A 14,588-nucleotide genomic window follows, 5' to 3' on the forward strand; every position below is an offset into this window, starting at 1 on the left:
ATCGCGTTGACACGTTCTCATGTGTACACTTGGCCGAACGCTGAAGATGATGCGAGCAGGAGACACCAGAATAAAATTGCTCGAAAAGTTACGGAAAATGTAGACGAGTTCGGTTAATTGGTATTCCCATAAGAGTATCGTTTGGGATACCTTGGAACTAGTCAGTTACGGATGAGAGATGAACAACAAAACAGTCTTCGAAATCGGTCACTGACAAATCCAACTTGGGCAGAGTTCTGGCAACTCCACAGCCCAAGGATACCTCAGTTCAGAGAAAGCTGTTAGAGTGGAGTAGCTGATTCATCACAACATGTTCGATCGTCTTTGTTCTTTACGTCTTTACTTGTGAACCAACACATTCAGAGGTTATCAGGACGGAGACTGTAGCAAATTAGAGGATGTCCGTGTTGGATTCAAACCCGAGTTGCCAAATTGGTAGTCCAAACATTCGTCTATCTGGCTATCCGGGTTGCTGCGATCTTTTTTGATTCAGTTGAAAGGTGTGGGCCAAGAAAGTTCCAGGAACTTTGTGGTTAGTGAATATGAAAGCTGCGTATCCCTTGGAAACGCATTACTTTTAACCGAATACCCCCCATCTGTCAGCACCTGTTTTCCGAGATGTTCTGGTAGGGCCGAAAACCAGCTGACCGAAACCGATCATGTTTGATAATTTTCAGATCAGCACTAACCTGATGAATCCAGCTGATCTCGTCGTTCACTTTGTATCCAATGATAACCAAGGATAGGATGAATCCGGGAAACTACTTCTTGACTGACAAACTGACACGACTCATGAAACAATAAAGGCAAACAAAATTTGCTGAATCGGATACTAGTGTTGGAGTAATTCTAAGTGGTTTAGCGGTGACCTGGGCGCATTACATACGGACCACTGTTACGCAGTAAGCTATCACCCCACGGGTGTCATTTTCACCACACCAATCTTATTTGATCTGTACTTCGAGGTCATCAAACCTCGAAAAGCTATGTGGCAATCTGTTCACAAGCACCGAAAAACAGCTCGCAGATTCACAGCTCAAACCAATGCGCCCAGTTCTCATTTGCATAATTATCCTCTGTAAACTAAAGAAACAATGTGATTTGTGTGGTTGTATGACGTCAAAACAGATAGTTGAGTTCCTGGAATAATGTGGACTCATGAAAGAGTCATGCTATTGCTCACAGCAATGTCATCAACTGACCCTTCAAGGTTCGAAGTGACTTAACCTTTGCGTACGTCTGGAAGAACTGAGACAATTTTCTCTGTTAGCAAAACTGACTGAATAGCTTCAGTCTTGATTGGGCGATCTCAGGGTTTCGCAATAAACACTCGATATTCAATCGCATCGGTCAAAGCGTGCATCGCAGATTAGGCGACCAACACTGGAATCACTCACACCTATCGATTGACCTACAGGCCATATGCATTTTTCAACTTGGCGAAAAAAGTTATCACAGAGAATGGCTTAAAAAACGACCCTACTGCTCGGCGCACGCGGGCCGAATGTAGTCAGCTGATTTGTGAGATAACGATCGATACAAACAGAATCTCATCTTTTTGACGCAGCAAACTCTAATTCATGTATTGCATAAATAAACACGCACGGCAGTGTCCCAGCGAGATCGTGGGCGTGAACTGCAGTCAACTAAATACGAATTTCATTGCAGACACCACCGCAATGATCTTCCGCACCTACTGTGTGTGTGTATATCGACTGCACTTGTATTGGACTTGTTGAGTCGGCTGATGGCTGTTCTTACCAGAAGAGGTCAATACATCGAGACTAGGCTTGTCACTGGTAAGTCGAAGAATCATGGGAGAAGTCACAGGAAGAAAGTTATAAACTTGCACAACAAAAGGTCACAACATATTTGTATTAACCAGATTTGTCCGTCTACCGAATAGCTCGTCCATTTGGGGCATACTGAATATGACAAAACCATCAGGTTTTCAACTGGTATACTCTGTCAAAAATGGTGTAGAGCAATCGATCCTACGAATTACTAAAAATGTTCGGATGCATTTCTCCGCAATTTAGTTGTTGCGGTGACATAGTTCATAGAAACCTACTCGTTCAGACGAGGATTTGCGATAATTCAATCTGGCTTCGAAGAAGACGGGCATGTTCGGCTGTATAAGGATGGTTGAATTTCGAAAGGATAAACGAACAGGCGATGGTATTCGGCGTCGGAAAAGTTGTTGTGCAGAGGGTGGTCGGACAAGGAGAATATCCCAATTCTAAATTGGTGATTTGCTACTTTACCCCACATTTGATCTGCTCGTGTGAGTATTCCACTCAACGTCTTCCGTTGACTGGTGATGTATGATCGCCTTGTGCTCGAGACGTGTCAATGTCTACCGGTCATGCTGGAATTTACAGGCATGAGTTTCTATCTAGTTCTGTATTCGATAAATTATATCTAAGTCAGTACTTTTGAGCGCACACAGGCGTACTATTGATAAGAAAGTTGGTATCCATACTTGACTGTCAAGGTGAACACTTATCTGGACGACGTCGTTTGTGCATCCTTCAGAACAATTTGTAAACAGAGATCGTTAGGTACCTTAGTCGGGAATTTACATTTTTCACACAGATTATTGAAATCAGCTGTAATATTGTTTCATGTCTTAAAATTACGGTACGGTTGCTGTTGTTTTATTTGGTTGCCCACCCACTTCTGATTAAGAAGTCTAGCCAGAGTCTTTATCTAATTTTCTCACAGGGTTTTACTGCACTGAATCGGTAATGAAAGGCTATCCGTCGAACGCCATGGTTCATTCGGGCTTTTTCTAGGGGGAAAGTTTTTACAGTTTCTGTGGTTGTAAGCCATTTTACCGGGCCTCGATGTGGTACTAAAGAACACCAGGCTCATTCCAAAATGTCCTCAAATAGGCGCTTCACCCACAGCAGACGGCTCCTTGCAAGGGAGTAGGCATGTGCTCACGGTCAGCCAGTCTATCAGACCCAGTGTTTAGTTTGTCTGAACGAGACTGAGTAAACTTTGATGTTCGTGGTTGGTGATTAGACGTCTAGCGGGCGGTCTCGGTCGATTTCAGCAGCCTTGGCTTAATTTCACGTCATGAAGCGAGGTTTCATCGATTGTGATCGATTCGGTGAGTGAAAATCAATATAATTCTCCAACTTAACGTAATCGATTCGAAGTTCAAATACCTGAACGATTAGCCAGTAGTGCTGATCACGAATAAGAAAACATGCGAAATTCGTGGGCGGTGTTTCAACTTTCTTGTTTTTCACCACAATGATCCACTAATAACCCCATCTTTTCCCGTGGATTTTTACAGGAACATCCTTTCCAAAACAGTTCAACGACGGAACGCTATCGACTTCAGATGCGCGCCTATGCTGAACAGATTGGTCAACTGAACTGCGGTGCATTTACCGGTTCAATCAGAAGAAGCTAGAATGCAGCGAACCCGCCCCCCTCCCCACCACGATTTCTTGCCAATATTTATGTCCATAACCGATGAAAGCGTGCGAAACAAACTCATCATATGCAACTATAATATCTGCATTTTAATCGACATAGGTGGAAAAACACCACACCTGGTGCACAAGCGTGACCAAGCGTGTCCTATCGCTGGCAGCCAGGGCATGGCGAGTGAGGACTCGAACGTCCGCGTGGCATAATCGATAAGAAAAATATAAATAATCGGGTTCAGTAGAAAAGAAAGACACCAGTCGACCGGAGTCTCCGATAGCGCAATAAAGTATTGGCAAAATAGGTTATTGTTGTGCGATCCGGGTTGGTCAACGGCAAGTGTTGGTATCCGGGATGTGTGTGTGTGTGTGTGTGACGAAAGCCACGAAGTGTCCCACGACAACAACAGCAACAACAGCGAGTGAGTGGTACTCGAAGAAAGTCGAGAATAATTTAGCATTGTTAAAATTGTACGTCATAGCGGAGAGTGACAAATGTAACTGTTTGGCTGGCGTTACTGATCCAAAAGAAAGACAGATCTGAAAGTGGTTGAGGTTCCCATCTCTCAATGGATGGGAAAAAGCCAGCTGAGGGACACGGAAGATACGAAAAAAATCAATATCTGGTGGTCAGAACACATCAAAGCAACCTGATGAATTGGAGGAGGCGTATACAAGCATTTTTGAACATTGCACACAGCTAGTAGTTGATCTGAAAAGAGGGAATCCGAATTGATATTATACAATAATTGGGCTATTGGGTAAAACTTTCTGTGCGGAGAAGGCGGGGAACTGTGTACAACTTCTGTTAGGATCATGAAATCAATCAGTGGCAATTGAGCAAATTGAGCAGTTAGCTCCGAAGATGCCGTATGTATGGTCTGAGAAGTGTTCATCGTTCGTCTCGAGATGAGTCCAGATTGATTGATGTAGTGATTCCCACTCATCGCTGTTGTGCTGGATCAAAGGATCGCCTGAGGTTGATTAGACGTCGGACTAAGGTATGTCCCCAGTGTTTGGTATACCAATCTGGAGTATGGCCCCTGTCAGATAGAAAGCAGAAACAAGTACATGACCAAATGACAACAACTCAAATAGCACAGTGAAGCTCGATCCAGTCTATCAACCTTAAATCTTACTTTGTAAGCCACCCTTTTGTCACGGTGGTCATGGCGCTTTCTCTAAGGCTTCCACCAAGTGTGAGACAAGGGATTGTGCTGAAACTCTCAACAACCGACCTGAATTGTCTTATTTAGGCTAGGCTGTAGAAAAACCCGCACGGCATTCAGTCAACTCCATTTTTTGTCGTCAGCAGAGATCTTCAGTTACTGGGCTGTTAACAGACAACTGAGGTTTGTGGACGTGATGGGAATCCCATCCGAAACCAATTAATGTGAACCTCACAAATGAGATCTTTATGAATGCTTTTTGAACCCCTATCCATCTCGCCACCTTAATTGACACAGTTGATGTGCACGTGCGATTGGGACCTGGGGTAGAACGGTCACGAAAATGACAATTGGTCTGGGGACAGAAGCGATCAACACTCCCTGTCTTGTGCACCGTAGCCCAGACTGGGGTAGTGTTGTCAGACGAACCAGGGCAGGTAGTGTGTAGGGGACTAAGGCGCACGGGGGATGGCACTTATGTTGTTGGTAGTGACCGACCGGCAGGTGAGCCAGACACAGACGTGGGTGGCGGTGCCGATGAGCGACTTAATTGACAGGCACCCCAGAATAGCACATAGTTGTTATGGTGATCGAAAATGTACTAAACCATAAAAAAAACGGTAAAGTGTGCAGCTAGATCGGTCAGGTGCCGTAGCCAGACCGAAATAGAGGATTTTCCGTTTCAGCGCAAGTATCGTGGTTATGTTATTGATGAAACATACTACTCAGCGTTGATGAAGAGTCTGGTAAGCTTCAAGAAAATATACTGAGATATCTCGAATTTCGTACCAACCGAAATATGAGGCGACCTGTTTCCAGCATAGTCAGCTGAAGAGTATAATGAATGACTGATTCTATTGTGATTCTTTAGGGTGTCTTCTCACTAACAACTCAGTTTTTAAATGAGTGCATTTCGCCTATTGTGATTACGCGTAAAACACCGTTTCCGCTGCGCGATCGGTCAGAAGACCAGGTCACGTGATCTGAATCTACTTTGTTGAGGTCGGGCAACCATGACGTAGTGCAAGAAATAACTACAAGGTCAATCGTTTTTCGATTGAATCATTAGTGGCATTACGGAAGCTGCGAATGAAAAAAACGGGGTAAATAACACAGGCGGACGGATTCTACGGCTATTGTTGTTTGTCATCTTTTAATGTCTCTGACTCAGGTCCAATAGTCCTCATCATTATCATCGACAGTATGATATCAGTATTCAACACCGATGCTTCGCAGCCATACAACCATGATTTATGTGAAATACTTATTGTAAAGAAAAAAATAAAGGTGGACCGGGAAGGGACTTAGTACTAGATTACTACAATCATTTTGAGGTGTCTATACCACCAGACATTCACTCAATCAATCTGGATAGGAACTGATAACAAGAACGCTACTGACATCACTTGACAGCCATATCTTGTAGCGTCCCCAACCAGGTGCGGTGGAGATCACGCGGTCCTTATCTTGGAAGCACAGACAGCACCCAAACGTCTAGTAATCTCCTTCATACCACTCTGTCAGGTCAAGGAATGGCCACCTCTCTGCTTCCGCCACTCTGAATTGGGCATGGAAAACAGTACTCTCTTCGACAAACGATGGTTCGGCATACACAACACATGTCTCTACCAACGCGGATTCTGGTGCAGGACACATTCTACAATGGAAGTACCCTCTCCACAACCGAAAACTCGTTTTCTAATAATCTCTTTACGAATGCGGCAACACCAACCCACATGAGCTACGGTTCTGAGACGACGATTGTCGAGCACCTAAAGACGTCTCAGTTCCACTTCCCGAACAGGCCGAGTTCCACAGCCATACAAAAACAAACAGGTCCAGTAGTACTTGTCTTTGAATCTTTACGACTCAAAAGACGTTCAGACGGTTGCTCTTCTCATCATAGGTTAAAAAGCCGTAAAGTGTCTGGCCGCGTCGAAAGTATGATTGCTTTAGGTTCACGGAAGAGAATGGAAGCTGACACTCAACAAAGCAGAATCGAACTGAGTGGCCGATGATGGATACTGGCAGAATCAAGCATTTTGGGTTGTCTGGCCAAAAGTCCAAAAAAGTACAATTTCGTATTAACCGCTCATGACCGGCAGGTTAGATGTTCAGACTACTAGTCGGGAGATCGCGAGTTCGAATCAACTTGGAAATTCGTGAGGTGATGATTCCCAACACGGACGGAATACCTGTAAGAGTGCTTCTCATATTTTCAGCATAGACTGGTTTCAATTACAGAACCAAGTCACAATTTAAAAAAAAAACAAGATCTGTAACGCATCGAATAGGTCAGCCGGCTAGGGGAGCACATGACTTGTTGCATCACTACACTACTTAAATACCTAGTAAAGATTTCAAACCGTTTACTGCAACAGCTTCAGAAAATTTCCGGACACACTGGCATAGATAGTTGTAAAAAGCAGAGGTGAGATGAACCTGACGACTTGCGGCCACCGAATACTGTGGTGGTTTTCTCCGCAGGTCTACTCAGTATTTGGAACCACTCAGGCATGCACTCTTCGATTCTGGTGGTCTGTTCTCCCAATGTAACTTGCACCGCAGTTGAATGTGAATACGTGTAAGCCATGTGACTAGGTTCAAATAAGTCAATCTCCTTCGGTTGAGGACCCGTAGTTCTGTTGTAATGTATGACGAGGCTTCATCCCAGCTTCATTCTAGCACATCCGTTAAGTCCCGTGAATCGATGATAACCACTAACCCACCTCTGCGCACCTTTACGCTCCCCAATAACGTACTGATGATGTCACTGCGATTGGTGATTAGACGTTTGGAATCAAATTGCCCAGCTCAGCGAACAAGTCAACGACCATCGATGACCAAATTCGTCGGCCTTTTGGATCACCGGCCTCAGCACCGGGCAAACATCCATCATGCTAGTTTGTTGCAGTGAGCGTGGGTTCAGATTATCTCTTTCAAAATGCTGGATCGCCTGCCCCCTCCCCAATAGTTTGCAATCGGATATCTTCTCGCCACAAGCCATCACCTCATTCATCGTCAGCCGCCGTGCCATAAAATTAGGGTGCTCGAACAGAGCTGAGTACCACTCATGGTTCTTATTAACCGGAACGAAGCAGCTGCACCGTGTTGCGCGGAGACTAACATTGAAAGATGTTTAACACCACTGATATGAGGGTAACGGTTTTATTAACCATGGGATCATATAGTTCGGAACTGTAGTGAGACCGTCGCTGGTATGGTCAACACGTGGAAAAGACATTAACCAAGAAAGTGTACTTCGGCCGCTTAATACTCATATGCAAATGAAGGCTGGTAGCACTTTCATGCGGTGGTTTGAACGTACATCTCAGGTCGGGTGCTTCATTCAGCCTATCTGCTTCTACAGTTTTTTCAAGCCACACCCACGGTCACCTCGACAGCGGTTCTTATCCGCTTTCTCACTGTACCGCAGCCGTATTTCTCACGAGTGTGCGGATGCGGTAAGCTGATCACGGCAATCAATCAGAAGTGGTGACAACCGCACCTTACTAGGTTACGCGGGCCTTGGACAGTTTATGTTATCTGACGTTGACAAAGTTCATACATCTTTGGACGGCCGGTGAGTTTGAATTGGAACATGGCAAACCCGAGGTGCGGGATTTCTTCCGAGGACACAACAAAAACAAATCGGATCTACATCAACCATCAAATGGCAGAAACGCACCCGGGTCCGAAAATCTACTGAGGCAGTCAACAGGCCCACTTTGGCTTGTCCTAAAGACTATAATTTCAAATTTTAACTTGATTGACACCACCGGTCTTCAGGGAAAGGGCCAAGCGAGCTACATTACCAAGCAATCGATCCAAATCTCGACAAGATAGGTAACCCAGTGTCACATGCAAACAAGTGGTAAGTTGGTTGGCGAATAGTTTAAATTTGGAGAGAACTCACTTCAGGTCCACTCGTGAAAGCAGGTAGACGCGACATCCGTTAGTCTCGGGCTGAGGTCGCACATAGACGTGATCTTCATAAATATGGCCAATCGCTGTGTCGGTTGTGAGCACATTGTCGCCCCCAACTGATGAGACGGATTCACAAATTATGGCGCAACACCCATCCACCAAGGAGCTTTGTCGTCCTCGAAGAACGTGAAACTGGGTCACTGGTAAAGGGAATGTAACTGTATGGACGAACCGGCAGATATCAACACAGTCGGAAATCTGCTCGACTACCTGAACCTGTTGAATATCTGGGTCCCACGAAGTTCTGCCGATAACAAATGGAATAAAGCAGAGTATGCAGGTGGGTGATAAGTTGGATTAAACAGGTGATATTGTGGAAGAGCTCAATGGTACCTCTTTTGTGTGGGATCCAAAACAGACCAGCGAAACGGGTATAACAAACTGTTCAATCCTTTAGTAATAGTGAAACTATCCTGGACGACAATTAATGTTTTGATGTTTGAATTCATTTAAGTCCTAAAGAGAATTGATAATATAATGACCTACAATATCACGAAACGCATGAGTCGAAGTGAGCTTTTTTGGGAATGAAAAATCGGTCAGGTGTGAAAACAAGCAGGTACGGACGAGTTCTTACTTCGAGTCAATATGGGCAGGTTCGAATCACCTGGCTTGCGCGTCAGGTGTGCGCTCGAAATGATGCAACTTCGTTCTCAAAAACCCCATTAATCCTGAGTTGAAAAAACGGCCCAGGTGGTTAGAGCGCGAATTTACTGACCGGAAGGTTCGTGGTTCGAACCCGACCTCTGCCTCTCGGCTTCCCCTGTCTAGGCCTAGGAAACCTGTCAGTACCTCATCCCTCGCGCAACCTTCGGGTGGCATGGCAGTTAGGCACCGAAAGGGTGCTACAGCTGAGCAATATTTCAATCCTGAGTTTGGCGGGCATTTACTGCTATCATAATTACGATCAACACTTTCCGCTTCTAATCACAAGTCGGCCCTTTTTGGGAGAGCAGGAATAGCCGGGGGTAGCTGCACGACCGGACCAGTGTCGGGAGGGTTAGCCGCGTTTTAGGGAAGTCTGAACAAACGTTCACTCTTAAGTGACATACCCAGGTGTGCCATAGAACAATAAAGACTACTTTCCTCCCAGTACTCCTGCTGAATTTAAGTGTGAGGATATCTGGCGCTTCCTTGATGGTGGCATGATGCAGGCTCACTCCATTGGTACGCGACGGTCCCATACTACCGAGACAATCTATGGAACATCGCGTCCGGAGCTGACCGGTCGTTGAGTTTAAAGTTACGAATGAGGGTCCAATAATACACCAATAAAAATTGAGTCATCGAAAGTGAAATCAAGTGTGTATTCGGCTCTCGAGTTTAATTTGTTGTATCTAGTTTGTTCGAGTTTGACATCCGGCCGTCTCTCCGGCGTTTTGTCGGTAAAAAACCCATTAATCTGAAGAATATTCCGCCCCTCGACTGAGGAATAGGTACGGGGTCACATTCGGCTAAAATATTGATCGATGGGTCGACAGCCACACAACAAAGAACGTCATTTCCTCGAATGGACCAGAGCTACAAGGTCGCACTCAGCTCACACTATTTTTAACTGATGGTCTGCACGCATTGCACGCAATTAATAGATTTGCACTTTCCGTCAACTGGACCAAAGGCCATTTACGGCCGAGCAACATCTTTGACGTCTAGAGGCCTAAGAATGTCTGAATTAAAGGTGTCAGGCGCTAAGCACGCCGCCTGACTGAAGAAAAAAGCGAACAAAAGGGCGAAATTGATCGTAGGCTGTCGAAGGGTTTTCAACAGTCTTATGAGTAGTGTGTTACAGCTATTCATGTATCGCGATGTCTGGAATATCGTATCAACTGAAACATGATGCGGCGGCCTGCTGCAGCTTAAAACAAATAAATGAGAGATCCCACTGGGTTTCAGGCTACCCTCCCTTTAAAACTGTACTGGTACGCAAATGAGTGTACTTAGCTAATTTCGTGCAATTTGGGTTCAAGTAGATCGGGGACTACGGCTCCCTGATGAGCCCCAAGATGGGAGAAACCGATCGTGAGCTGTTGATGAGTTTTCAGCAACATCATGAGTAGTGTATTACGAACTCGTCCGTGTTTTTACTCGTCAACCGTGTGATTTTCTGTCCGTTTCATAGTCGTCGGTTCGAAAACCAGGATTATACCGGTCGTTGCCAGCCCTGGGCAATAGCGCATTGCCGCTTTGCAATTTGGTTTGGCGTGCTGGCCTGACTGTGATTAGTAAATGCGAGTTATCAGAAATTTGCATTTCATAGTAGAGAGCAAGTGTGTAGTGGAATTTTCAAGCTCAGTGGAAATGTTCCCTTCGAAAGGATGGATATGGTAAACTACCGTAGCGATATGTTACTTGCTTTTAGATAGTAGTTCAAAGAGCAACTCACCTTCGGCTCCAGTAATGGTCGAGAATTTTCTTCGGATTGCTTTCTGGAATGACTAGCGAACACCGCCATGTACGCAACTGAGGATCGTTCTGTACAGAAGCCAGTTCAGTTGGTTTTCTGAAGTAAATCTCCAGTCCATCCAATGATTCGCCTGCGCCCGAGCTGAACAGGAAATAAAAATAACTATCTTGAATCTTGTCCTCACGCATGATTTTTTCTACCCGAATGAACAATCCAAAGTCCCCATTAAACGTTGTTTCTGATAGTCAGGGAAAGTAATCAGAACGAAAGCTTTTTAACCGATTCATGATATTGATTTTGCGATAAAAATGCCTCCATAGCTAAAATTCAAGATAATAACTAGCACAAAAGTTCTGGTTTACTGCCAAACAAGGCTCAGTTTTCAGGGGATGGAACAAAAGGTATGAGAAATTGGGAGATCCACTTTTGAGAAATATTCCGGCTGCTCATATAAAAATAGTAATGGTTCATGAACATTCTGTTAGTCGGAATTTGACCCTTGATCAAGATTGGTCGGTTGTGCATTCAACCCTATTGATTAGTTGGCTGACTCGTGTTCCCATTGGTCAGCACCCAGACAACCTCTGAGCTTGACTTCTCCAATTCATAGGCGTAAGTTTCCGGAAGATTTGGTTGATGTCAGCTGTCTCTTTCTTAACTGTCCTGACAAATTTGAATGAATAGGCTGTCAAGAAACCACTCCCCGCAAACTGTGCTTTGACTAATTCTAAAATCCGCTCGGGCTTGTCGGGAATGATGGGTTGCCCGATGGAACCCATTTACAAACAATCTGTTTATTTATTCCTATTGTCCGAATAAGTTTCAAACCACGATTGTCACGTCATCCGGTCGACCATCGGTTGGAAGAGGTAAGCAGTCAGGTGTTCTGGCTTAGACACCAGGCTGTTGAACTAAATAACATTCTAATGAAGCGTGCTCACCACTTCGACGAACACAAGTGTTCACCATGCCGAAAAACTGAACTGCATCCTATTTCCCTCATCTCTGAATCCCAGTCGTGAATGATTAGTGTGGCTGCACTCCATGGAAACCGGCCATGGTGTGATGGTGATACTACCGATGGGGGAGGCATGCGAGTTTTTTCTTCTTGTTTTTCTTGTTTTCTTCTTGTAAATGTTTTCTTCTTGTAATGTTTTTCTTGTAATGTTTTCTTCTTGTAAGTTCGCTTTGTGTCTCTTGAAAAGGGAGATCTGTTGTGGAATTTGTGGAGCCGCTTTGTAGCATTTGCTTAGATTCGAGCAAAAGTCAATGAATATCCAGAAAAGTTCAGGAAGACGCGTTCAAGAGAAGATGGATATTCAGTTTTTGTAAGTAAGATGCAAATGAGAGTTTTGCTTCCCTGTCCAATAGTCTGTAACTGGTCAGTTGGTGTTTTCTGGTAAACAACTCCGCAGCGAAGGCCTTCTTCCTTTCAATGGTATCCTAACCATCTACGATTCCTGGGGAGGTAAACTAATTCCCGGTACCTCACCAGGTGATATTGTTTTTCTGGAATCTTCACGGTCATCTTTGAAGTTGCTGATCAGTTGACATTTGACTGATTGATCGATAGATAGTGGTCAATAAAATGACTAATTAATCAATAGTGTCTGAGCCAATTTGAAGCAACACCATAGATTTTACTCACCCAGACTGGTAGGATTTCCATGCCTCACGACTGAGTGCTGTCCATCCTTTGGGCTTTGGACTGGCACATTCACGACTGAGTCGTCCAAGTTCCGTCTGAATCCAAGTAGGCCAATCGCTACCCGGAATTATCAGGTCAAGGTCACGAGGTTCTAGATGGCTTGGAAAAAGATGAACTCGCCGAAGTATTTCTGTCGAAATCTGGACAAACAAGCAAGCAAACAAACAAACAAACGAATGATGAACGAAAAAAATGTTTTAAGAGCATCAACATGGAATCGGGTATTTGTGTCTCCTAAAGAAGATCTCGGGTAAAAATCAATTCATGGCCAAATCTCCTGATAAGCTTACTTCGAAAAGAGTTGGAGCATGGGTGATCATGGCAGACAAGCTGTGTTGGGCCGTTCTTTGGTCTGCCAAGTCTTTCGGGTCGGGCCCACTCTTGGTACGTCTAAGACGTCGGGGACTTAGACCAGCACTTGTGCTCGGAGGGCTGGATGAACTGGCGAATCGAAAAAGAGAGGGTGCAAAGCATACGGCCAGGTTGCTTGCGCCCATCTGAAAGACCAAACGACAAAACAAAACGATGTATGCTTGGGAGTCAACATTTGTGTCTTCAGTTTCGAAACATTCGACATGCTGAGGTCAGTATAATGCTGTTACCTTCTCAAAAAGTAACGCTTTCCTCAGGATATTATTGTAGAGGAATAGATCCTGAAAGAAACCACGCACGAAATATGACTACGGTCTCGAAGTCGCATGTCCAGTCTTTGAACAAATGAGTACATACAGAGTGGATTCTGGCAGGAGAGAGACACGCGAGTACGATTAGCGTCGCGGTATCGTGCGATCACGCACAAGCATTTCCGGTTATACCAGCTGTCCAGTGTTGTGACTGATTCGTTGTCGCTGGACGATTGGTTCCATTCATCACTGTTCAACATCCGAGCATCATTACAAGCGGTGGCTTATTACAAGCGTTTAGTTTGTGCAATTGCAGGATTCCCTCCCAGCGAACAGACACAGGGACTGTGTCTACGAAGTTAAGTGCAACGACTTAGCTAACTATAGGACAGACGGGCAAACGCAACCAAAAGTAATTTGAGACTCTCCCGACTCATCAACCGTAAGCTTTGGACAACCAAACTAACCGACAAGACCCTTTAATTGACATTTACCACTAATCTAGTATGCTAAGCTCAAGAGGCCCTACTGATCAATTCCCCGTCTGCCGTTGGCTAACTTGGTGACCTGTTTACTTGGCTTGATAAAGCTTTTGTGTAAAAAGCGAAATATTGGCCGTTAAAAACTACCGATTGTTTACCAAGCCCTCCTGAAATGATGAATTTTCGGTCGGCTCCCAACTTTTTCCAAATGATTGAAAACCCTGATGGTTAGTTTGCAGATTCGGACGGTTTTCGGTAGATAGTGTTACCGGGCGAGATGGACCAAGTGATTGGAGCGCGAATTTACTGACCGGAGGGTCCGTGGTTCGAACCCGACATCTGCCTCTCGACTTCCCCTGTGTAGGCTTGGGCAACCTTGCAGTATCCCAGCGCCTCCTTCCGTGTGGCATTCAGCTAGGCACCGGAAGGGTGCTACAGCTGAACGATTTTTTGCCGTCACTGAAGGCTCTACATCCCTCCTTCCACTAGACTGATGAACCTAACCTTGTTATCTAGGCTGTATTTGGTGTGCCACGTAGGAATCACCTTTTCAAACCCAGAAATTACATCAAAAGCTGATTATCCCCTTAATCGTATCTGTTTACAAAAGGTTATCAGTTACGGAGCCATGTGCAGGTTAGAATAAATCGGTTTCCAAATCACCGCGGCAATCTGCGGTGCGACTGCCGGGCTGATTTTGAGGGACAGTTAATGTTGACATCAGTGTTGTCACCGGATGGTACCAAGTGGAGGCACGAACTTTCCACACCTTCTT

The 14,588-nt window shown here is 44.9% G+C and overlaps 1 protein-coding gene across 1 annotated transcript in view; it reads right to left on the reverse strand.

Annotated features, from left to right (window-relative positions):
- Positions 1-3,529: 3,529 nt before the first annotated feature.
- T265_14911 (hypothetical protein) overlaps positions 3,530-14,588 on the reverse strand; it is a gene marked incomplete at both ends in the record, with an annotated part of 62,033 nt that continues 50,974 nt past the window's right edge. Inside the window, 5 exons of the mRNA XM_009175779.1 lie at positions 3,530-4,483; positions 8,526-8,840; positions 10,980-11,141; positions 12,649-12,848; positions 12,999-13,205. Of these exons, the coding sequence (XP_009174043.1) occupies positions 4,384-4,483; positions 8,526-8,840; positions 10,980-11,141; positions 12,649-12,848; positions 12,999-13,205 (984 nt within the window). The remainder of the gene's footprint in view (positions 4,484-8,525; positions 8,841-10,979; positions 11,142-12,648; positions 12,849-12,998; positions 13,206-14,588) is intronic.

Source organism: Opisthorchis viverrini (genome assembly GCF_000715545.1).
Source record: "Opisthorchis viverrini unplaced genomic scaffold opera_v5_291, whole genome shotgun sequence".
Taxonomy (NCBI): Eukaryota; Metazoa; Platyhelminthes; class Trematoda; order Opisthorchiida; family Opisthorchiidae; genus Opisthorchis; species Opisthorchis viverrini.